This window comes from Podarcis filfolensis, assembly GCF_964270895.1.
Source record: "Podarcis filfolensis genome assembly, chromosome: Z".
Taxonomy (NCBI): domain Eukaryota; kingdom Metazoa; phylum Chordata; class Lepidosauria; order Squamata; family Lacertidae; genus Podarcis; species Podarcis filfolensis.
Genome location: NC_139617.1, coordinates 31,415,744 through 31,440,977, shown reverse-complemented (window position 1 = coordinate 31,440,977; position 25,234 = coordinate 31,415,744). Strand labels below are relative to the sequence as shown.

Sequence of the window (25,234 nt, the reverse complement as noted above, 5' to 3'; positions counted from 1 at the left end):
TAGGCATGTGTTTGTCCGTGTGTGTGTGTGTGTGTGTGTGTGTGTGTGTATAAATACACACATGCATACCATATTTGTATCTTCCTTTTCCTCAAAGGAGCTCAAGGTGGAGCATGTGGCTTCCCACTCCCTATTTTATCTTCATGACAACCCTGTGAGGTAGGTTAGGCTAAGGGATTGCGCTTCACAGATATTGCTCCTTTCTTGGACACAGGTGCCCCTGAAGGCAGCCCAGTTGCTTCCAGGGTAAGGAAGGCCACAGCCCACTGTGATACAGTGGTACCTCTAGATACAAACAGGATCCGTTCTGGAGCGCCGTTCGCATCTAGAGGTAAACGTAACTAGCAATGGCACGTCTGCACATGCGCGCGTCACTTTTTGCCGCTTCTGCACATCTGCGTGACGTCATTTTGAGCGTCTGCACATGTGCAAGCTGCGAAACCCGGAAGTAACGCACTCTGTTACTTCCGGGTTGCCATGGAACGCAACTCAAACGCGCTCAACTTGAAGCATATTCAACCCGAGGTATGACTGTATTTGCTTTACTCTGGTGGTCTGGAACTGAACCTGCAGTTATGTGGTAGACTCAGAGCCCAGTGCCAAGTCTGCTGGAGGAAGACCCCTACCCCCACCTCCATCTTCTTCCTCTCCCCAGGGCTTGCTGTTTGCTGCAAAGGAGATCCTCAATCTGCTTCCGGGGGCGGGGGTACTTTGTATGTGCAGCAGATGGCAGAGGAATCCTAAGCTGGAGCAGCAGTAGCTGCCCTCTGGCTGGCACTCCTTTGAAGCATGCCTCTGGCCTCCCGGTGCTCTTCTGTTGCAAAACACACTCCCGAACACACAACAACCCTCCTCTCCTGGGGAAAGATGAAAGTGAGCGGCAGTGGCAGCTCAGGCAAAATGCCAGCTGAAGGAAGGGCAGCATGAGAATGTTAAACATGCTTGTTGCTTCCCAGATTGGCTGAATAAACAGAGGGGATTACAGAGGGGAAACTGAGGCATGCACCAGGCAGCTCACTCAGGGAGGACAAGTATGTTGTTTCAGGGCATGACAAGCAGCTCACCTTTAGGCCTCCCCTTGCACACCCACTTCTGTTCAGGTGGCTGCCAACCTACCTACCTAAAAGGAGCATGGTCTCTTCTCCCCCCCTCTCTCCCAGCTTCTGTGCTTCTTTTTCCCATAGAGGTCCGGCTTCCCTTTGGCCGGATTGTACGCAGCAGAATCACAGGAAGTGGGGGCACAACACCAAGGTGCTGTTCTCACTTTGCCTGATGTAAGCGACAGTCAGAGACTTACTGGAGAGTCCACCCTGCCCCCTCAAGCAACCACCTTGCGCTACTCATGTCTTCTCTGAAATGCACATCCTTTGGCAACAAATAAACACACCGCCCCAATGGTTAGTGAGGTGGGCTCTGTCAGTCCAGGGGGCAGAGCAAATGGCCAAGGCTCTTCATGGTGGGAGGGGCCAGAGAGGCAGAAACAAAAAATGGACAATCCTCTCCCAACCCGGGGATGCAAGAAGTGGGGTCCACCATGTATAGGTAAGGAGAAAGCCCTTGTGCTTTTTTGCCTTGTGCATCAGTGACCAGGAGTTAGGGATGAGCATTGAGGTTGCCACATTCACTGATGATGCCAGTTTGCTCAGGGTGGGAGAAGTTGCAAAAACATCTCTCCAGGCTAGGTGAAAAGGGAGATAAGGAGAGATAAGGAGAGCCGTCTAGACCAGCATCCTGTTCTCACAGTGGCCTAACAGATGTCTGTGGAAAACCAGGGAGAAGAACGTGAGCACAAGAGCCTTCTCCCCTCCTGTGGTTTCCAGCAACTGGGGTTCAGTGTAAAGAGACCAGAGTCACCATGCCTGGCCCAAATCCTGCCTGTATCTCTTCACTCCCATTTCCTCATGCCAAGATACCATTGTTCCACATATGGACAGACCATGCCTGAAGCACTACCACCAATACTCTAGTTAAATCTGCCTGACTGGAACTCAAGAGAAAGCCCTTCCAATTCACACCTGTTCCCTTTCCAAGGCAAAGCAATGATAATCACACACACCCCAGCACTGATTCCTAAAAGTTTCCCCCATGTGTATGACCTGCCTCACACTGTCACAGCCTCTCTCTCCCTATGGATGGGATTCTACCCCCAAGATATAAAGGATGTTGCATTTATGGGGGAATCAACTTTATCAGACCATCTTGAAGAGCCAGTGGACTTCTGCGGCTTGCTTTTCTCTCATGTTATTTCATGCTCTGTTAATTATTTTGGCCACTGTCTCACTCCAAACTTTGAATCATTTTGCAAGGTTGCAGAGCTGCCCAATTTCCTTGCCAAGCATGCCCTGCTGTACTTTGTGGAGAGCTGGGAGGCTGAGGCATTTGTCTCTCCCTCTGATGCCAATGACTGTGGGCACAATAGGAGCCCAGAGAAGAAACAGACCTTCTTCCGACACCACCCCTCCTTTTCATCACTCACACACACAGAGAAAGACAGAGGCAGAAGCTCTTTACCATAAATTTTATTCGAATTTTAGGACACCCAAACTGTTACATACAGGCCCACTGGCCAGGAAACCATCAGAGCACTAAGGAGAACTTGGCATGCGCTGAAGGACCCTGAGAAGCCTTGGAGAAACCCTGGGGTTGTGACCTTCCCAGGGACTGCTTGGCTCAGTCCTACTCCTGTACTTCTATCAGAAGCTGGCCACAAATACTGCCCACTGCTTTAAGTCTATTTTACTATAGGATCTGAGGTCCTGAGACTTTCCAGTGATCTCTTCCTACCCTTCTTGTTCCCATCAACCCTCCTGCAGGTGAGAACCTGATCCTTCTCCTTCACTCCCCAACCCTGCCTTAATGGTAACTAGCATTAAGAAGCACACCAACCCACACTTACCCCGAAGCCATCATCTTAAGGCAACTCAACATCCCTTGTATCGGTGAAATCCCATCATCATAACTGCAGCTAGAGCTGCCTTGGACCCCTCCCTAAAGAAAGTATATCACATCATGCCTGGATGAGTCACACATATGAAGCCATATTCAAAAGAAAGGTGAGTCCCAACTAAGGAGTAGCTGCCCTCTGGAGGACCCCCAGCCCTGCCTAGTTTCTGGCCTTCCTCCTTCTGCACACACAAGGCACATCCCCTCCAGCCCATTTCCCTTTTGGCTGCAACCCCAAACAAGGAAGCCCCAGGACACCTAGGCAAGTGCTCAGTGAAAACTAACAAGCACAAGGTTGACTGCTGGCAGCAAGTCTTGCTGCTTGGAGCAGGGTGGCTTCCTCATCTTTTGTGCCAAAGCCACATGTTGATAAGGCAGGAAGAGGCCAGCACAGAGTAGAACAGCAGCTCCTTCTGGTGCCAGCCCATACGCTGCTTCTCCAGGCGCTGAAGCCGCCCTGCGATCTTCATCAGCTGCAGCCCGGAGAAAAAAAGAGCAACAGAGAGGAGGTCAGCCTCGGGTTGCTATGCGAAACAGAGGCCATTGAGGGAAAAGCTTTGCTGGGGAATGACGCAGTAAGAGGGAAAAGCCTCACCAGAGGGAAGGGCAGCAATGCTCAAAGCCCATCCACCGGAACAAGAGGGCAAGCACAATCCCATGCAGGGGGACAAGACAAATATGTCACTTTCTGTGCTTCCCCTCCCTCCCTCCCTCTCCACCCGTCCACTACCTGCTGATGGACCAGATTGCTGATGGGAGCACCAGGCCGAGAACATGCAATAGCCTTGTTAAAATGCCTGCACTGGCTGCCCACCTCCAACTGAACCAGGCTCAAGGTCCTGTGTGCCTGAACCCTTCCATTCTAGCCCATCATTGGCAGGAGCGTCATTGGTCATTCTCTGAGTTGGTGAGGCTCTTTTGGCAACAGAGAAAAACTGAGCTGTTGCTGTCTTTGGCCCAGTCCTGTGAAACACCCTGCCACTTTTAAATGCCTGCTGAAAATGTCTCTATTCTGTCAAGCTTATGCAGGCAGTTAAGAAGGCATCTTCCCACAGCATCTGATTTCCGATTCTAAGTCTAATAGAGTGTCATGTATAATTGCTGTAAATGGCCTTGGTATTTTTTTTTAATAAAAAACAAAAACAAATAGCAGCATATAAATCTTTTCACAAATAAATAAGCCATCACCTGCTTCTTCATTGCCAGAGCCTCTGTGGTGCCGTAGTCCTCCGGAGAGTACTCTGAGGCCGCACTTTTCTGCAGGGAACTAAAAGGTGGGAGGAGAAAACAAGAGCTCGAGAGAAAATATGGGGACAGCTGATGAGGTGCAGCTGCATAAGAGGTTTTGAAGGGGTGAGAGAGACATGGTGAGTCCCCAAAGCTAGGCCAGCCCAAGACATTTTGTTCAGGTGAGATGGCACCACCCCATGCCACACTGTAGGTACAGAAGATGCACAAGCTGGAGCTGAATTTGGCTTAAACATTGCTGGAGTGACAGGCTCCACCACCACACCTGAGAGCAGCAAGAGAAGCCGAGGAGGTGCAAAGCAGGTCACACAGACAGCACACTTAGCTCTCCCCTCCGACACCACCTCCCTGTTTCCTTGCTGACCACTGCAAGTCGGTGCCAGTTCTCTGACCGATGCAGTAGTGTGGCCACGTGACACCTGCTGGCCACTTCTCTGCCTACTCATGAGAAGAGCCCTGCTGGGTCAAGTCAAAGGGGACCCACCTAGTCCAGCCTCCTCTCAGTGGCCTGCGGTTTGCAGCAGCTGGCATCTGGAAGCACCACTGCCTCTGACCGTGGAGGCCGAGACATCAAATAGAGATCTCCTCTGGTTAAATGTCTCCATGAGTTTTGAAGCTTTGCTGGTTCTAATGGAGAGGAAGCCTCCCCCTGTAGCATAGGATGGTTCTCTGGATTGATTGATTGATTGATTGATTGATTGATTACTTCCTTCCTTCCTTCCTTCCTTCCTTCCTTCCTTCCTTCCTTCCTTCATCAGGGCCTTTCCCAGCAATCCCATTATGCATTTGGAAAGGGTGACGATGCAAGTCAGGCCAGGCCAACAAGAAGCAGCATCACTGCTGGCATCCAGATTGCCAGGGCTGCTGCCTACAACCTGCCTTCCGAGCTCACTGCTTCATTTTGCCTAGGGCACAAAGGCTGTCAAGGCGAGAAGGCAGAACAGCCACTCTCTGGTTTCCTCAGGCTTCCTTCCTTCCCCTCCTGGCACACTTGTGCAGGTACAGGAGGGGAAGGTGGCAGACCTTGGGGTCTCAAATCTCAGATGACCTGTGCAACGCCAGAATTTGGCGCTCCCTACCGCCTCTCGCCTTCCATCCTATGTTATAGTTGTGGTGCCCCTGTGGCCCCCACCCCCAGGCTCTGCACCCAGTATGACTGAACCAGTTGGTTATATCGTTACTCATCTCCTTGACACCTGATGGGAGGGTGCTCCACAGGGTGGGTGCCACTACTAAGGAGATCCTATGCATATAAATAATAAAATTATTTATTACTATTTATTTATCTTGCCTAAGCCCCCACCTTCTCCCAGAGGGCCTAAGTTTTTAAAGTTTGGTGTTTTTTAGTGTTTTGGTATTTTGCTGGAAGCTGTGCAGAGTGGCTAGGGCAACCCAGTCAGATGGGTGGCATATAAATAATAAAATTATAACACCGATTGTGTGGGCCCAGAGATAACCCACAGGTAGCCCATCAGGTAGGGGGAACTCTTTAAGAAACAAGGGACAAGATCCACCTATCCACCCATTGTACAAATAGTGTGCAAGAAGCTCCCAAAATTATCACCAAAGCTTTTCTGAACTGCCCAAGTGATTCATCTTCATGATTTCAACTGGGGTTCACATGTGAGGCCAGGTCCAAGAAGCCAAAGGGGGAGGGGGGACATTTCCAGGCCTGAAGGGGCAAAACTCCATAACCCTCTTTCTGGCTCTCCCCACAGGGTGAAATAATACAACATAAAAGCCCCCAAAGTGTGGAAATGTGAAGCTGCAGCATACACATGGGTTGCAGCCCCCCACTCACCTTTAGGTGGAGTTTTGGGGTCCTACCTTGGGTCTGAAGGCAAAGTTCTACCCGCAAAACTCTTACAATCCCCAGGACAATGGTCTCTTCCTCACCACCTCCAGTAATGGAGCTGGAGCTGGCCATGCAGATGTGGAACCCAGGAAAGCAGAGCATAGACTGTGCTGTGAGCATGAACATACCACCAGGGCAAGAAAGAGAGGCCCAGCCAGCTGGAAGCACCCACTGCCAACCAGTAGTGCAGCTGGTGCACCATACAACCCTCCTGCTTCGCACACATCCCAGCCAGCTGCATGCTGCCCTGAGCAAAGCCGGATAGAATCACCTGCATTGGGCTTGGCCAGGCTTGCAAAACAGCTGGAACATCTGGTGCCCAAGGAACCACAGCACCTGAAGGACATTCTGCAGGGAGTAGATCCTGCCCTCCAAAGGGAACGGAGGAAGCTGGGGGGTAGAGGAGGCAGGGGGCGGTGCACTTGGCTTCTGCCTGCAGGGGCACAGGGAGACAACCAGAGTGGTCACTTCCTCTGGCACCAGAAGGGAACTTCCTGGCCTCCAGAGCAGCCACAACCTGCACCTTGGTCAGAAAAGGCTCTGCCGGCCCTTTGCTTTGCCTTGGCACAGCTACCCCAGAAGATGCCACCACCTCCACTGAACATGCCAGGAGCCCTTGGCATGTGTCTGGCGAGAGAGGCAGGCTCCCACCTGGCAGCCTGGGAGGATGGATGAGCAAGGAGGGAGGTTGCAAATGCCCCTAAAGCCCAACATCCCACCCCTGCCTGCCCCACAAGGGCAGCAGGACACTCAAGAAGGACCTGACCAAATCTACTCCGCAGCTTTCCCTTACCAGTCTTGCCTCTGGTCGAGAGCTCCCAAGCCCCGGTGAGGATTCTTCGCCAGCGCCCTCTCCTTTCTGGCCCTGCTTTGATGTGCCTGGGTGAGGGGGCAAGAGGCAAAGCTCCAGCTGGGGGGGCTAAAGGCAGGACCCCTTTTATCCAAAAATGGTTGCCCTTAGGCAACACGGACCACAGGCAGTCACTCCAGATGCACTTAGAGCCCAGTAGGACAGAGCAGCCTGGCAGGGCACACTATTCCCTAGTGCTGCCACAAAAGGCAATACCGCTGGTCACCATCCCTAAGGAGTGCCACCAGGTCTCTTTGGGGGGCCCCCATGGCACATCCACCATGTCACACCAGCCGGCACTGCCAAAGGGTCTGTGCGGCAGACACACAATATAAATCCACACACTAGGGTCTACCATCCCTGCTTAGTCCACTTTGCAACCCCACCTACCCCTTTGCCCTCCCCTCCTAACCAATCCCCCCTCCCTTTACATCTCACCCACCCCACCTCCTGTCTCCCCACAGCTTTCCCTGAGCTCCACTTTCTTTTAAAGGAGGGGGAAGTGGCTCCACAGAGCACCTTGCTAAATCTCTGCATGAAGTGCCTCCCCCCAATTAAAACCTGTTGCAGGTACCCCCTGTTAGAAAGCTTACCTGGCCCTGCCTGTTGTTCCTCACAATGCAGTTGCACGAAGGGAGATTCTCTCCTCAGAGACCCACCTATGCAGGGGTTGGGAACCCCTACCCCATGGGCCAATCTTGGCCTTACAGGGTTTCAAATATGGCCCAAGTGGACATTCTCCATGAGTCATGTCCACCTGCCTTGCACCTGACATCACATGTAAGGTGAGGTGAGGGGCTGAGAGAGATGCGGCCGTCAAGCAACAACTGAGAGCCTCAAAGTGGGAGAGCTGATAGGCTGAGGAGCCAAAGTCTGCTGGCTGGCTGCACATGGTTCTTTGAAGTCCCAACTATGGGACTTGGAAGCACCTGGCGCTATTGTGATTTGGGTGGTTGACAGGTGGCCCATGAGACTAGATCCTGACAACTCCACCCCATGGCTCCTTGGGGACCTTTCTGCGAAGCCACAAGATCCAATCTCCGTCCCTCCCAAAATTGTGGCTATGCCCTCAACCTGTCCCGAGCACAGTACCAGCCGTTTGCGCCTTGGGGATCCAGGTCCAGAGATGAAGGTGAGGAAGGGGTGCTCTCCATAAATGGCTGGCTGGATGGTTGGCTCCAGCAGAGGCTCCTCAAGAATCGGGGGCTGGTGCGACAGCTGGCTAAGGAAGTGAGGCTGGACAGCAGCATTTGTTGTCATTTCTACAGAGGAAGGAAGAGATGAGAGAGGGATAGGGAAGGACCTCCATCTGCCCTGCAAGGCAGCTGATGGCAGGCTGTCCACATAGCCCCACAGATGGAATGCCACTCTGTACAATCTCCCTGCAGGGACCAAAAAGGGCTTTTATCCAGAGTCTGGTGCTGGTCTCCACCACCTTGCTCCATACACCTGAGGTTTTCTTGGCAGATGCAGGAATACAGGCAGGCATTTTCATACTGATGGGATTTTGTGGGTTGTGCTGTGAAAAGCTTGCCTCTGTAGACAGCACGATTCCCACAATCACCCCCTTGTCTGCATGGACCCAGGGACATCTTCACCTTCGAGCTTCAGCACCAAGTGCTTTTGCCTTCAGACCTTACCCTACACCAGAGGGGTGGTGTTTTCAGCCCAGGGGGCATGTTCCCTTCCAGGAGTGGGTTGGCCAAAGGGTGTGTGACCAAACACACACACACCACTTTTCATCCAGGCAAGCAAGAAGACTTGTCATCTTAGTTCAAAGGCACCTTCCAACCAGGAGGGATGCAGAGAAGGCCAGGCAGGAGTTGTGGCCTGGGGAGGGGTGCGGCCTGCAGAGACAGTCCCCTAAGGGCCAGGTAAAGCTTTGGTGCATTCAGTTCCCGGAGTCTGGGGTTCCCCATCCCTGCTCTATACAATACCCCAGTGCACAGATGCTTCACAGAAGGGTTCTATCTCATCCACCATCTCACTCCCTAGTGTACAGCAGGCACTTCTCCCTACCTGCCACAAGGATCCTGTCAGGGATGTGCATCTGGTAGGATGGGGGGCAGTCCTTCGGGGTCGCCCCCTGTAGGTCTCCTGCACTGGGGTCCTCTGCCACCTTCAGCCGGCTGGGGACCTGCATCCTTTTGTTGATGGCTTCGGTGAAGCCCAGGTCGCAGGAAGCCTTCTCCAGCTGCATGCTCCAAATGGGCCACATCTGTTCTCTCTTCCTTAGCCCCAGGGGTCAAGGCGGTGGGGGGCAGTTACACTTATGGAGCACGACACCTCCTTCCTGCTAAAAAATTAAAAGGGGAAACCAAGATTAATCCCTTCAGAAGGACTGGGTGTTCCTATGCATTGGGCAGGGAATCTCACTGACCACATTCCTTCTGCTCCTGCAGGCAAAGAAAGCCTATTCAACGACTACCTTTAAGTGCTCTCAAAGAGATGCTCTCCAGGCTTCACATATGCCTTGGGGGGCTGCTCCTCTCCCTAAAATGGATGTTCGACATGGACGTGAATCCACAGATGGCATATTCTGCCCATGGCTATCGTGGCTCTTGCAGAGGAGAGAGAGAGAGAGAAAATGGAGGGGGAAGGAAGTTGCATATGCTCCTTCTATGGTATGAGTCTCTGCCTCTCCGCAATACAGCTCTGGGGTTGCATACCTCTAAACTTACTAGCTAGCAGCATGCCTTGTTGGATTTGACTGCAATCTTCCACAAGCAATGCACACCCATGAGATTGGAGCTGCAGGTCTGAATTTATTGCATTTAGAACCCACCTTTCCTCCAAGGAGCTCAAGGTGACATATGTAGTTCCAATCCTCTGCCCCCTTCCATTTTATCCTCACAACAACCTTGTAAGTTGGGTCACTGGTCCCAATGTCACCCAATGAAGTTCATATAGCCAAGTGCGGATTTGAACCCTGGTCTCTTCCACGTCCTGGACCAAACACTCTAACTGTTGCATCACCACTGGCCTTTATCTATCAAGCTTCACATGGTTTGGGCCCAGCCTTTGCTCAGACGTCTTGGGCTCCAACTTCCATCAGCCAGTATGGCCAGTGGTTGGAGAGGACAACAGCAGTTGCTGGACACTATGTTGTTCCCGATCTTTAAGAAAATCAGAAAAGCCCTGTGGCTGGATCAGGCTGAAGGGACCCCCCATTTAGCTCAGCATCCTGTTCTTACAGTGGCCAGTCAGATGCTGCTTATTTCATTATGGTCCCTTCTCTCAAAGGCTGGAGCAGGTAACCAGTGCATCCACACACACACACCCTTGCTCACCTTGCTCTCTCAGACCCTTTGCTCAGGGTGCTTTGGATGCTGTTGGATGAGGTTTTAGGGAGGGTTTTTTTTTTTCCTTCCAGGAACTTCACTAGAAGCTTTGTTTATGCACCGCTTTTAATAATGCAAACAACCACAAGGCTTGACATGTTAAACAGAGTAAGCTTCAGGGTCAGTTGTGCAGACTGGCAGAAATACTCGTCCAAAATACATTTGCTTGGTAAATAAAAATAAAGAAATTTTAAACCCACAGCTTTGTTCTTTTTATGGGTGCACTGAGAAGGAAGGAGCTCCGAGGCTTTTTCCATCAGAGAGGATGAAAGGAGAGACGAAAATTCAGGTCAGAAGCCTCCACCAGCCTCCTAAAAGCTAGCATCTCCTCTGGAGCCCCTGTGGGGCCTCAGCACCACCACCAATAAGCCCTCCACCCAAGGGCTCCTGCAGCACCCACTTCTCCTAACCCAGCCTCAGTGTAAATGATGCTCGTTCATTCAGCCTGAAACCCCTTCAAGGCTTCTGCTGAGGATATTAGCAGCTCAGGCTGGGCTGCCCTTCTGGGCCCTGCGCTCAACGCTTGAGCAAGCTCCCCCTGAATTGTCTATCCTTGTCATATGCAGGGAGTCCAGAAAGAGAAACTCCCCTACAAAAGGGAGCAAGAAATAAGATGAATAATACAGCCCAAGGCTTTTGTACAGTTGCAAAAGGAAGCAAGCAAGTACATAAGGAAAGAGCTCTTCTGGCCCCCTCTGGTGGGCTGATGGGAGATTGCAACAGGTGGGAGATACTGTGTATAAGCAGAGTGGGGGGCCAGAGGCAGATTTAGGGGATTCTAACTGGTGCAGTCCCACTGGGCATGGAGCCCTGGGGGCGCTGCAACAATGATGTATAATGGAGACCCCAAGGTCCGCCATTTTGGGGGGGTAGGCTAGTCAAATTAATAGTGGATAAAGCTGCCTATGAACCGCCCTGAGACCTGCGGGAATAGGGCAGTATATTAAACAAACAAACAAACAAACAAACAAACAAACAACTCTCTTCAGCATCAGAGGCAGGATGCTGGGGGACTGAAGCAGGAGAGGGCTGCAAATGTCAATCAGGCTTTCCGCAGACTGAGTTTTGCCACAATCCAGTCGTTTTCCCAGGAAAAGCAGTGGGGCAAACAGAAAACTGCTGGGACCCATGCTTTCTAGGCACTAGACAAGCGGAAGTGTGGCTAAACATTAATAATACTACATCCCCCAACAAAGGTCTATTGATGTTTGTTTTTAATTATTTTGCTTTTAGTTTGCTTTCAACTTACCGTACGTTTTTACTATAAACCAGTGCAATACATTTTTGAGACAATGGCATGTAAATATTCTTTATAAATAAATAAGAATCCAACCACCAGGCTCTTGTGCTGTTTAACAACAACAATAAGGTTTGAGAGCAATAAAGAGAATATGAAGATCACCTGGCTCTTCTGGTGAGGGCTACCAACCCACAGGCCTCTATTATACCTCTATTCATCTCAGTGAATGAATGCAGGTGGGCTTGTTCCTTCCTGCATCAAGGGCACAGCCTCTTCCAAGCCTTGGGTCACCTTACTGGCAGAGAAAAACTGGTGAACCTGAGGCAAAGGGCTGGCTTGGAGCAACAGGCAGTCTTTCTCTGCCCCCAGGAGTTCACAATACAGGCTCTTTGCCAAGGCACAAGGGAACCTAGGTACCAATCAACCCAACAAGGTAAGGCACGCAAGAAAAGCAATTTCTCCAATGTCTGCCAAAAACAAGAGGACATAAGAAGAGCCTGGATATAAGTGGATCAGGCCAAAGGGAGCCCAGCTAGTCCAGCCTCCTGTTCATACAGTGGCTAACCTGATGCCCCATTGGGAAGTCTTCTACAAGCAGGACTCTGAGTGCAACAGCAGCACTCTCCCTACCTGTGGCTTCTAGCAACTGGCTTTCAGAAGCGTCCCTACCTCTGACCATGGTTCAAGAAGAGGATGTCCTTTTGAGCATCCTCAAACTCCTATGGCTGCTGGCCCATGTGGCTTCTCCAGGAGTTGTGTAATCTCTACAGACTAGCCCCGCTGAGCCACACCCAACTACAGGCTGGTGGAGAAAAGACTGGAGCCCCCAGGGGAGGGGAGAGCAGGGAGGGATTGCTGCTGGCACAAATCTAAGCGGGCCCCACTGGCTGGGATGCAGAGCCCGTATGCTTTGCTTTGGAGAGATGGGATCACAACAAGCTATAACAGAACAGAATTTGTTTCAGTCTCCAAAAACTGCTTCTGAATCTCAGTTGCTGGAAACTACAGGAGAGAGAAGAGTGCTCTTGTGCTCAAATTCCGCTTGTGAACTTCCCATAATGGGCATCTGGTTGGCCCCTATGAGAACAGGATGCTGTGCCACTGATCCAGCAGGGTTCTTCTGATGCTCTTATGGAACCTCCAGGTCCAGAGGGAGTCTATATGGATTGCTAAATTCATAGGAGGGATGCGGGTGGCGCTGTGGGTTAAACCACAGAGCCTAGGACTTGCAGATGAGAAGGTTGGTGGTTCGAATCCCCGCGACGTGGTGAGCTCCCATTGCTTGGTCCCTGAACCTGCCAACCTAGCAGTTTGAAAGCACATCAAAGTGCAAGTAGATAAATAGGTACCGCTCTGGTGGGAAGGTAAACGGTGTTTCCGTGCGCTGCTCTGGTTCGCCAGAAGCGGCTTAGTCATGCTGGCCACATGACCCGGAAGCTGTACACCGGCTCCCTTGGCCAATAAAGCGAGATGAGCGCCGCAACCCCAGAGTCGGTCACGACTGGACCTAATGGTCAGGGGTCCCTTTACCTTTACCTTTAAGTTCATAGGGGCCTTTGACTACTGTGAGAATAGGATCCTGGACTAGAGATGGGCCCCTTTTTGCCTTATCCCACAGATGCTCTCCTAATGTTCTTCTGTTGTGTCCTGAGAAGGACTTCTGGACTTGGCTGTTTCCTTGCCAGCAGGGGAAAGAGGCTTTGCCGATGTGCTGAAACAACTTCGCAGCACAAAAAGCCAGGAAAGCTTATACAAAAAGAGGGGGAGAGAGATGCAGAGATAACTAAATCCACCACCACCACCTCCAACCAGAATGAACCTGAGACGTGATGAGGAACACGCTGGAAGCCCATCCAGGTGCGCCCGCGTTCTTCGCGCTCGAGGTAACTCAAAGAAACTTCCGTAGCTAGGAGCAGTCTACCGGAAGCAGTAGGGAAGGCCCACTGGCCTACTAGCCCCACCCCCACCCCGGGTTTGAACCAGAGGAGACCTTCAGAAGTTTTGTTCGGCAACGCTCGGCCGCTCCAGGGGAGCTCGCAAAGCTAAAGGCTCCTCGCGAGCAACGCCTCGGCAGCGAGCGGCAGCACTCAGCACATGCTCAGAGGCGCCTCCCACCTCGATATTTGCCTCGGCCTCCCGCCAGAGGGCGAGAGCAGATGCCGGAGGGGCTTGGCCTGCTTGCTGCTTCCCTCTCTTCTCTTTTTTCTTTCTTTATCTTTTCCCCCTTTTCTTAACGGGACTTTTTTTGACGCACCTGCTGCTGCTGCTGCTGCCACCGCGGCCAAGCATCCGTCGCCCGTGACGTCGCCCCGCGCCGCGATTGGCTGGGCGCTTACCCGCGCCCCCTGCTCCAGCAGGCTGGCCTGGGCCGGCCGAGCCCGAAATAGCCATGCCCGGGCCGGGTCACTGCAGGCCAAGCGAGCCGCGCGCTCAGAGCCAAGCAACACAACAGGGAGGACGTCTGCAGGCAAGCAGGCAGTCAGTCCACAGGCGAGGTTGCTCTCCCCGTTGCTAGGGGAGCTGCTTCACCTGTTGATTTCTGCCTGCCGAGCCACAATACGCTCCGCCCTCCACGAGGCAGGGCTGAGCCGAGCCGCCGTGGGATATTGAAACCTGGCAGAGAATTGGCATTCACGTGCATCTGTTCCCTAATAGCCCTTGTTACTCTAAAATGAGCCACGGGGAAGCTCCTCCTGCTAAGATCCGCCGCTGCTTCGGGCGGGAGTAGAGAGGCATTCTAGCTATACTGTACTCAGGCGCAATATTGTCTCTCGAATATTCACTGGCATGGAACGCAAATCAAGCCCTGGGCAGGATATCGGTTTGTGTGTGTTCCTGGGAAGTTGCCCCAATCCCAGGGCACGGGGTGGCGGCTCTAGCTGCCTCAGCAAAGCGCCTGCTCTACCACTGAGCCGAGGCCCCTTACAATTCGGCTCTTCTCCGTACGTTTGCCTGCGAATGCGAGGAGTGTTGCGAGCCACCCGGTCGCCTCTTCTTCTACATCCACCATCAGTGTTGAGGGTATAACGAACTGTTCCTGCATATGGGCGTAGCCTAAATCAAATAAATACAAATCTGAGGTTCTGCTCCCGCCCGCAACAAAAATCCTGGGTACGCCCATGTTCCGGCAAGGGTGGCGGTGGGGCCGCGAGAGGGGTTTTTTATTCAGCAACACATCTGGATTTGTGGCTAAAGGCGGGAGATACCAAACCTACAGAGTGTCATCGCTGATACTAATCAGGTCTAAGTGAACACAATATATTTCTATCCCTTAGATATACAGGAAAGTAAAAGCTTTACCCCCAAAATGGTCTATGGCTCATAGCCAACAGAATGCACCAAAGGCTCACACATTTTAAGTACCCAACAACAAAAGAGTCCAAAGGAACAATAGGCTGAAGCTTTGAAATCCAAAAGATGAAAGAGGGCTGCAAAAGGTGCATTTCAAGAAATCTGCCCTGTATCTGAACATGTGAAAGGCAGGCAGAGCGGCCTATTATTATTATTATTATTATTATTATTATTATAGAAAACCCTGCTTAGCTAATGGTGCACACACCCAGGCTTGTGTTGCAATACAGGTAGCTCACAACTTGCACACATTCAGCTTTACATGCTTGGCAAATAAATAAATACATGGAAAGTGAGGGGGGGTGCTTGGGGGTAAAAGACTGGGAATCCTACCTGCCACTGAATCCAATGTGTTTTGACTATGCACAATTTTGGCTTTGCGTTCTATCCCCAGAACATCACCCCAGCATGAGCTGAGAGTCGACTGTATTGCACACCCAACACTTGGTACATTCTGTTGGCTGTCAGCTATACGCCTGTTTTCCATAAAGATTAAAAAAATTATGTACCAAGTATGTACATAAATTTATGTGATAGAAATGTCTTATGTTCATTTACGCCTTTATTTGTGGCACATTCAATATTCCTATTGATTTGTAACTATTTTATTCCTTATTTTAATTCCTATATTTGCATTTTATTCTATGGAATTCAAATTGTGACACAATAAATTTCAATTAATAAGAAACAAAAGGAGCAATAAGAGTAGAATTAAGAGGACGGTGACATCATTGTCTAAAATGGCGGAATGATCTGTTAGCTCCAACCCTCCAGCTATTATAAGCTATTATAAACTTCTAAAAGCTAAAGGATACCTGGGAAAGGACTGGACTCTAAACAGGTATGCCCATCTCACCCCAAATAGCTAAAGAGAAATGGCATTCAGAAGCTATTTTAGCTCTAGAAATAACAGTGGAAGATCAGACATAAGTGAGGAAGAAGCAAGATCAATGGCTCCGAAAACGTGTCTCAATAAAGAAGACTTTGAACCTTTCCAGGACCTCTTAAAACAATTTCAAAAAGATTTAGCAGCGGAATGGAATGCAGCCTTCAAAGACTTCAGAGACGAAATCAAAATGGAACTGAAATACTTATCTACAAAATTTACTTAATTGTCTGCTTCAGCTAATGAGGTTTCGGAACTAGAAATAAGCAACAAATCTGCCATTAAGAGATTCACTAAAACAACATCAGACCAACAACTTTGTATGCAGTTCTTAGAAGATACGAGTAGATGAAATAATTTACAACTTAAAGGCACTCTGGAAGGCATTGAGAAAGCAGATACACAGTAAAAGTCTTTTTTGTTAATTGGCTAAATCAGCAGTTTCCAATCTTAAACGTGAATTTAAACAATGTGGAGAGAGTACATAAGGTTTTGGCACCACCTCCCAACTGTGCAATATAACAGCAGCAACTGTGCTATATATTAGCAAAAATTGCACATTATTCCTGAAAAGAAGCAATTATGAAAGCAGCAACAGAAACAATAGAATTGAGCATGGAAGGGCAGAAAATCCAAATGTATAATGATTTATGTGTAGAGACACCACAAAAACGAAGAAACCCCCCAAATATACCACCCTGCTACAAGCTGCTGGAAATTCCAAAACAAAAAGAGGCGTCAGTACAGTGTTTGGATCTCTCCACATAGAATAACAGAATTGTAGAGTTGGAAGGGACCATGAGAGTCATCTAGTCCAACCCCTGCAATGCAGGAACCTTCAGCTCAACATGTAGCTCAAACCCACAACCCTGAGATTAAGAGTCTTGTGCTCTACCGACTGAGCTAGTAAATATTTCATTTGAAGAAGACGGAACTTGAAAAGACCCAAGAGCTCATTTCAAAAAGAATTCCTTGAAGTAGTAATAAATAAATTCTGCTCAGACTTATCGGAGTGTCATGCCTAATGACCACAGCAGTTCATCCCTGGTAACTCTTGCCCCCACAAAGCAGTAGCTGAGACTGATGTTCCCCCCATCCCCACAGCTGCCTAAGTCCCCACATCTCCAGGCTTTCTCTCCCTCCCCCACAAGCAATCAGAGACTGTGTGTCGCCAGTCTCTTCTCTGCCCTCTTCATGTCTCTACTGGTTCTGGGAGACTAGGGAAGAGGCGAGATTGTCACTGCAGGAGCGGGAGACACCCATGACTCTTCACTAGCCTGACTCATCTCTGCCTCTTGGCCTCCCTCATCTTAGTCTTCTGTTCCAGCTTCTGCCTCTGATTTTGGACTTCTCTCTGCCACAAACTCGCCCACCTCACTAAGCCCTGTTATTTCTTCAGCTTCTGACACCTCCTCTTCCCAGGGTTTTCCCTCTCTGTTGCCCCACAACCATTCCCCCACCTCTGAGCCTTCTTCTCCTGGGGGTTTCCCAGCTGGTTCCTCCCACCATTCCTCTGCATCCAACCAGTGCATGACACTGATCAAGCAGGATTTGTTAAAAATAGACATATTACAGACTGTATATGCAAAATGCAAAATGCAGTGTGTTATGGAAAAGCCTCAAGGTAATAACCTCGCTAGACACCCACTAAGCTTTCGACAAAGTTCATTGGAAATGTTTCTTTCAATTTTTATCTAAAATGAACTTTGAAAATTATACCAATTTAAAACAAGTTTTAAACTTGGCCTACAATATATTTCACATTTTGGAATCAACATCACAAAGTCACAGATGCAATTATTTAAAGTTAATTTTTTACCAATGGTGAAAACCATAAAAAATAATAATAATCTTGAAATATGGTCAAAGCCATCTGTCTCCTGTATGGGAAGGGTAGCATCAGTTTATATGATGATATTACCAACATAAATTGTTCTTGTTTCAAACTCTGCATATATGTATTTCAACAAAGACTCTAAAGAAATGGCAAAAAAATGATTTTAAGTTTTATTCATCAGGGCAAGAAACCTAGACTGAGATTAACAGTATTCATGGCTTTTTTCCCCCAGCTGGAACTCACTAGAAGTCAGTTCTGGCACCTCTCAGGTAGGCTCTGTTGCCATTATAGGAGACCAAGGGAGGAGTCGTAGTGAGTTCTGGCACCTCTTTTTCTAGAAAAATAGCACTGACTGTATTATATCAAAACCCCTAGAGATGGGGTATGGGTCTACCACATTTGCAAAGATCATGATGCTGCCCATATACAACATGTTATTAGTATGATAAATAATGTAAAACAAAAGATTTGGATAAAAATTGTATCATACAATTGGAATTTGATAAACCTGTGTAACACAGAATACCTGGTATTCCAGTCTTGATTCATAACAAAACTATCTTAGAAATATTAACAACTCCATTTTCAAAAGCAGAATTAAATGTCTTCTGGTGATTTTAGATATCAAAATTAACACCACCTATATCACAATTGATTCCCTTTGCATTGCACCCCTCTTTCTATGCACCTGATAGAAAACTGATTTATATGAAATGGAAAGAAAAAGACCCGTATAGATTGGTACACTTCTATGAAAATGATATTTCTCTTACCGCAGGGGAAATTTTGGGAAGAAAGGAGGGATGTAGTATGAATTGGCTATTAATCTATCAGGTTTTTATCTCAGATTCAACAGTTAAATCTCAAGCAGTTAGACCATTGACACCATTTGAAAAACTGATTCTGAAAATGACTGTACTAAAATCGTCCATTTTATACAAAATACTGACCTAGCTATTGGACAATGCTTGGCTATTAAACAAAGGACTAGGTACAGGGCTGTAGTTAGGGAGTGGTGAAGTGGGGCCCCGCCAGGGGCACAAGCGAGGGAGGGGGCACGCAAAATTGGCTGAAATATGTCCATAAATATGTCTATAAATAAAAATATTGATTACTGCCTCATAAGAAAAGGTTTTAAATAGAGGGTGAATTGAATGAGTGGAGGAAGGGGGTTGGAGGAGAGATGGAAAGAAGAGCTAACTTGTCTGTGGCTGGGGGCACAATCTGGATGGTTCTGCCAGGAGTGCAAGATCACCTAGCTACGGCTCTGCCTAGGTATAGAAATTGAAGAAACAAACTGGAACAACATAGCGACAACCCCACCCTCTGGAACCCACATTAGAGAAAACTATTTCAATTTAATATGTAGGTGGCATCTAACACCTCTAAGACTCACATACCGTCCAAGATTTCTCTGATGAAAATAAGGACGTCCTATTCATCATCATCATCAACAACAACAACAACATTACTATTTATACCCACCCACTCTGAATGGCTTCCAACATATATAACACATAATAAAACATTAAACATTAAAAAACTTTACTATACAGGGCTGCCTTCAGATGGCTTGGGAATTGGATAACTCCATACTCTCCAACATTTCCCCGATGAAAATAGGGATATCCTAAGGAAAAGCAGGTGGTGCTGTGGGTTAAACCACAGAGCCTAGGACTTGCCGATCAGAAGGTTGGTGGTTCGAATCCCCGTGACGGGGTGAGCTCCCGTTGCTCGGTCCCTGCTCCTGCCAACCTAGCAGTTCAAAAGCACATCAAAGTGCAAGTAGATAAATAGGTACCACTCTGATGGGAAGGTAAACGGCGTTTCCGTGCGTTGCTTTGGTTCGCCAGAAGGGGCTTAGTCATGCTGGCCACATGACCCAGAAGCTGTACGCTGGCTCCCTCAGCCAATAAAGCGAAATGAGCGCCGCAACCCCAGAGTCGGTCATGACTGGACCTAATGTCAGGGGTCCCTTTACCTTTACCTTTACCTTTAAGGAAAAGCAGGACATTCTGGGATCAAATCGGAAACTGGCACAGCTTCTGTAAATCAGGGACGTCCCTGGAAAATAGGGGCACTTGGAGTTTCTGGATTCAGCTATATAGACAAAGCATCCTCAGCATGCTGGAGAATGTGCAAGGCAATTGGCACGACTTTCCACATGTGGTGGACATGTGAATCAGTGCAACCACTTTGGGAAAGGGCATTTACAGAAATGAGCAAAATTATGAACTAGGACGTACAATGTGTTGGATCAATCCATCAACCTCTGATGGGTGATTTAGAAGGATTGGGTCCAGTATCACTTTCGCTGCGTGTGTGTGCCAGTATTCATACTGAGAATAATTACATCTCAATGCAGCTCCTTCCATGGAAGCATCTTCGGAGCTGAAGGTAAACACAGTGGGCAATAAACACTCATGGATGCCATAAAGATTCATTTATTTTTTTTGAAAAGATATTTATTAGGGTTTTGCAAAAAACAGAGATTTACAGAATGAAAACAAAACAAAGAAAAAGAAGAAAATAAAAAAATACAAAAAGTACAAAAAGTACAAAAATACATAGAAAAAAAATACAAAATACAAAGAACAAATAGATAGGAAAAAATTAAAAAAACAAATCCATTTTTTGATATCTTTAAGCTCATTTGCTTGTTTCCTTGACCTCCTCACACCTCCCCTTTTTGTATTCCCATTTACATAATCAAATCAGCAAATCCTTACCCTCTTTCGTTTATCTTAACTCTATATCTTAACATATTATAGCTATATGTTTTCATCCATTATCAATCCATTTTTGCATATTCTTATTGGCCTTGTTGCTAATGCCACTTATTTTCAGTCCAGCATCATTTTAACATTCATTAATTTTACAATATTTCTGCAAATAGTCTTTAAATTTCTTCCAATCTTCTTCCACCAACTCTTCTCCCTGGTCTCGGATTCTGCCAGTCATTTCCACCAAGATTCAGTCAAGTTTACTTGACAGCCATAAAAGCATATTGGTTCAAATATATACAGACATTCACCAATGCTGTGTTCAAGGCATGCTTAGAATCCAACAAGAGTCCAAGACACTCTCTCTGCTTCCTGCAAGATGCAAGCAAGAGATTCACAACAAGTTACAAGTTACACAGAACCGTCTTCAGTACTTCCTGTCACACTGTGCATGTCCAGAGAACAGTTCCCACAGAAAATGTCCTTGCATAGACAAAACAATATCAGCCTTCTGCTGCTTCTTGAAACTTCTTCTCCATTTCTGGAACAAATGATTCTCTCACACAGAGAGAATATCCAACACCCCCTCTCATTTTTACCAAAACAGTAGGAACCATGACCATGTACACATCATGCACTGCAAACCCCAACATTTTAATCAGTTGAGCATGTCTCTGAAAAAACTAAGAGATTTGGTTACACACCAGCAATAATCATTTTGCTCTACCAACTTCTACCACACCAAGGAATTGCCAAACTGAAACAGCATACTAGACACTGACTCCCAGTCAGGCAAGTTGGACCAGTCACTATATACAGTACAAAGCACTTCAGCTTCTCTGGTCTTGAAGATGACCGCTTAAAACAATAACTACAAATAACAAAAACTTGTGTCAGCCCCCCTCCAGGCTACTACTTACAAACCCTACTCAAGATTCTAACAGAGTAACTTAATCTGGTCTGCTCTATTGAGTAGATCATGCCACAAAGATCATGGCCACTGGTCCCATCACCTACTGGCAAATAGAAGAGGAAGAAATGGAGGCAGTGAGAGATTTTACTTTCTTTTTACTTTCTTGGTAAAATCACTGCAGATGGTGACAGCAGCCACAAAATGAAAAGACGCCTGCTTCTTGGGAGAAAAGCAATCACAAATCTAGACAGCATCTTAAAAAGCAGAGACATTACCTAGCCAACAAAGGTCCGTATAGTTAAAGCTATGGTTTTCCCAGTAGTGATGTATGGAAGTGAGAGCTGGACCATAAAGAAGGCTGATCGCCAAAGAATTGATGCTTTTGAATTATGGCGCTGGAGGAGACTCTTGAGAGTCCCATGGACTGCAAGAAGATCAAACCTATCAAACCTATCCTGAAGGAAATCAGCCCTGAGTGCTCACTGGAAGGACAGGTTGTGAAGCTGAGGCTCCAATACTTTGGCCACCTCATGAGAAGAGAAGACTCCCTGGAAAAGACCCTGATGTTGGGAAAGATTGAGGGCACAAGGAGAAGGGGACGGCAGAGGACGAGATGGTTGGACAGTGTTCTTGAAGCTACCAGCATGAGTTTGACCAAACTGCGGGAGGCAGTGGAAGACAGGAGTCCCTGGCGTGCTCTGGTCTATGGGGTCACGAAGAGTCGGACACGACTAAACAACTAAAGAACAACAACTCTATTGAGAAATATATAGCAAACTTCCAATACCAGAGTGATATGGCTCCAAGCTATCCCCCTCAAGTCTTGACACCACTGGCTGCACACACAGTTGCAGGTCAAACTTCCTGACACTGACAATGTGGAACAACTACCTGGCTCCAAAGAAACTCAAAGACACCTCCAGAGACAACTGTTCACAGCCCATGGTCAAAGAACCATGAAAACGCTTGTGCAACCTTTCCATAGCTATTCCTGACTGTTACTTTAGAATTGCTAGATTCCCTGCCATGCTGCCAATTTCTGGCAAGGCAAATGTGGCAACTTGTGATACACAGAACACTGTCTTTCCATCTCTTTCCCTCTGGCTTCCCTCCTCCCTTCATGTCTGGGAGAAAATGGACTCTGCCTTTTGGGAACAAAGATGCACATCTCATGGCTTCTTCACTAGCCTAAGAAGAATGACAGGCAAAATTGCTCCCCCTCTGTGAATTCTCCTCCCAGAATGCTGGGCCCACTCTACTGGCACAGAGCAAGAACCCCCTCTGTAAATAACAAACACCACTCCCTGTTCCTGGAGATTTAACAGCTATGGCCACTGTACTCAAACCCAACAACCCAACGATGGAGAGGCCCCTTCCCCAGATCATGGGCTGTTCATGCCTGTCTTTTCACAAAGAAAGTTAGATGGTGCCTCCTCTTTCCCGTCCCCCAGGAAGTCTAGGAAAATTCACTGCAGCTAAACACAAGTAATGGGGAGGGGAGGGGAGGTCTGGTGGCTCCTCGATTTTTATAGCCCTTAAAGGGTTTAATTCTGATCTGGACTAAGCCTCTGACCCAGGCAACGATTTGCAGATGGATTTGGCAAAGCAGCAGTGAACAATCAGGCAGCCCTTAACCCTCTGGGCCCAGCCCTCTCCTCCCTCATCCACCGAGGCACCCTCCCTCAGCTGCCACAGCCGATGTCCGACCGTGGGCACCTAGGCGTCTTGGGGGCTGCAGCTCTGGTGCTCCCTTGGTAAGTCTCCCAGAGCCATGTGTCGCCCACCTCCTTGTCTGTCTCCCCTGAGACCCAACACCCCCCCTTCCTTATTCCTCATTCCTCACTCCACTGAAGTCCTCAAGTGAGTTGGAGGCAGGGGCTATGAGGGACCGTCCAGAAATAGCTCTCATTTCTCCTCTTCCCTCCTGGGCTACCCTCTGGCCTACACGGATCCTATCTGTGCCAACGAGGAGAATCTCACTTCCTCAGGTGGCCAGCAATGAGAGTGGCTGCTGCCCTGAGACATGGTGATGGGCTGTGGCTTAGATGCCTCCTAAAGGGAGTTAGAACAATGACTTGGTGAGGGAAGAGGGAGGATGAGGTTATTAGGCATGGTGGCTAGCCACTGGCTTGCCTTCACGCCCACCAATTGTGGGCTTCCTAAAAACACCATAGTTGGATGCTGGACAAGGCAGAAACTGGTCTGATCCAGCCAGACAGTTTGTACTTTTATTTATAAGTTGGAAGGTCCTTTAGAGGTCATCTAATGTATTTCCACACTCCACCTGCTCAGTGCAGCTACAGCATCTCTGACAGGCAGCTACACAAGCTCTGCTAAAATGCTTGCAGCAGAAAGAAGAGCTTAGCATCTCTGAGACAGGCAGCCTCCGTCCCAGCACAGCACTTGGTGCTAAAAAGTTCCTCCAGACATTCTGCTGAAATCTGCTCCCCTGCCATTTCCTTCCCACTGGTTCTGCCCTTGCCCTCTGGGGCAACAGAAGAAAGAGGATGCTGACCTGTCACCTGCATGACTGACAACCCTTCAGATACCTGGAGGCAGCTATCACATGAGTCACCTGTAGCAGGCCAGAGCAGCCTGGAGATGGTGTGGAGAAAAAGGGATAAATCTGTCCCTTATGAAGGGCAAAGCTCCAAGGGGGCTGAGCCCTGCAGACATTTCCCCGTTGCTCAAGGACCAACCCCCAGACCTGAAGAGGCAGGCAAGGAAAGCTGAGGGGGGAGGGGGGAGGCATGAAAAAGAGAGGGGGGGAGGCTAGGAGTCTAAGAGGATTTCTGGGACAAAAGCTGGAACCCTGTGAGGCCCCAAACCAGAACATGACTTCAGAGAATGGTTGGTGCTGGGAGAGGCCGATGCCCAGAAAAAGTTAATGAAACTACATTAAGAGTAGCATTATATTTTTTAATGCATCAGAAGCATTAAAAGTGGATTGGTTACATTTTCCTTCAAAATTATAGGAAGGGTTTCTTTTGCCAGCTTCACTATTTCCTTCATTTTGTGCAGGTATTTTATTTTCAGTATAAGCAAGAGTCCGCTTGCAGCAACACACAGGGGGGGGGGGCTCCTGTTTCCAAAAATGGTGTGTGTGTGTGTTGCAGATCACTCCACCACTTTTGTTCTCTGAGACGTAGCGGGGGGGGGGGTTGGAGGAAAACTGGAACATTCTGGGATCAAATAAAAAACTAGAGTGGCGTCTGCAATTCCAGGACTGTCCCTGGAGAATCGGGACACTTGGAGGGTATGCCTTCATGATCAGAAGCACCTCATGCCCTGCTTGTGGCCTTCCCATTAGTGCATCTGACTTCACAGGGCTCCTCTGAGATTCTTACGTACCACCATGAAAATTCATGTTTCTGTTGTTTGGGTACCCTAGAAAACAGTGCCTTTGCCACAGTATTCCATACAATGCCAACCCCACCAATATTGCAGTTCTCAGGAGCAAACTAAGCATGATATTTACTGTGTGAAGGCAATGACCTGCTGTGCATATTTCTTTTTGCTCTGTAAATAACTGAGCCACCTTGGGGCCGGTGCTACTCTGTATGCAGAAGGTCCCAGGTTCAGTCCCCAGGTGGGACCCCTGTCTGCCAGCATGATGCTACAATTCTCAGCTCCCCTCCCCTTTGGGCCATCCTAACTAGATCGGAGTCCTAGTTCAAAACACCAGGTTGGCAGGGTGTTGGTCACTGCTGGTATAGCCAAGACTATCCTAGAATCTGGATGGACTGATGGTCTGAGTTACATTATTAGGGAGCTCCCTGAGTTCATCTGATGGTCTGGACAAAACATACCCACTGGAGCTGTTAGGAAGCCTCCACTGGTGCCAAGTGGAAGACCCCACTGAAATGCAAACAGCAGATTTGGGGAGGGAAACATGTCAGCAGTGGAGCAGCAAAACTCTCCCTTCCACCCTGCAGTCAGCAAAGCCCCTCAGCCCACCCGCACCCCAAAATCTACTGCCTTTGCCTAATGAAACTCCATTGATGCAACAGCTGAAAATAAAGTGAGGAAGTTCTGGAACCTGATCAC

General features: G+C 48.5%; 1 protein-coding gene across 8 annotated transcripts; it reads right to left on the bottom strand.

Annotated features, from left to right (window-relative positions):
- Positions 1-2,503: 2,503 nt before the first annotated feature.
- On the bottom strand, positions 2,504-14,044 carry LOC310754538 (mitochondrial fission factor-like). Of its 8 annotated transcripts, none has more exons than XM_083596565.1 (7): positions 13,732-14,044; positions 8,916-9,192; positions 7,989-8,158; positions 6,840-6,925; positions 6,318-6,479; positions 4,132-4,210; positions 2,504-3,416 (listed from the first exon to the last, which is right to left on the bottom strand). In XM_083596565.1, exons 2-7 carry the CDS (start codon positions 9,112-9,114, stop codon positions 3,285-3,287), a joined length of 828 nt encoding a protein of 275 aa, XP_083452691.1. In that variant the 5' UTR covers positions 9,115-9,192; positions 13,732-14,044; the 3' UTR covers positions 2,504-3,284. The 8 variants fall into 8 exon arrangements, with proteins under 8 accessions (XP_083452691.1, XP_083452690.1, XP_083452689.1 ...); XM_083596564.1 differs by having other exon boundaries at positions 8,916-9,189; positions 13,732-14,036; XM_083596563.1 differs by lacking the exon at positions 13,732-14,044 and adding an exon at positions 13,297-13,682 and having other exon boundaries at positions 8,916-9,189.
- Between the last annotated feature and the right edge of the window lie 11,190 nt (positions 14,045-25,234).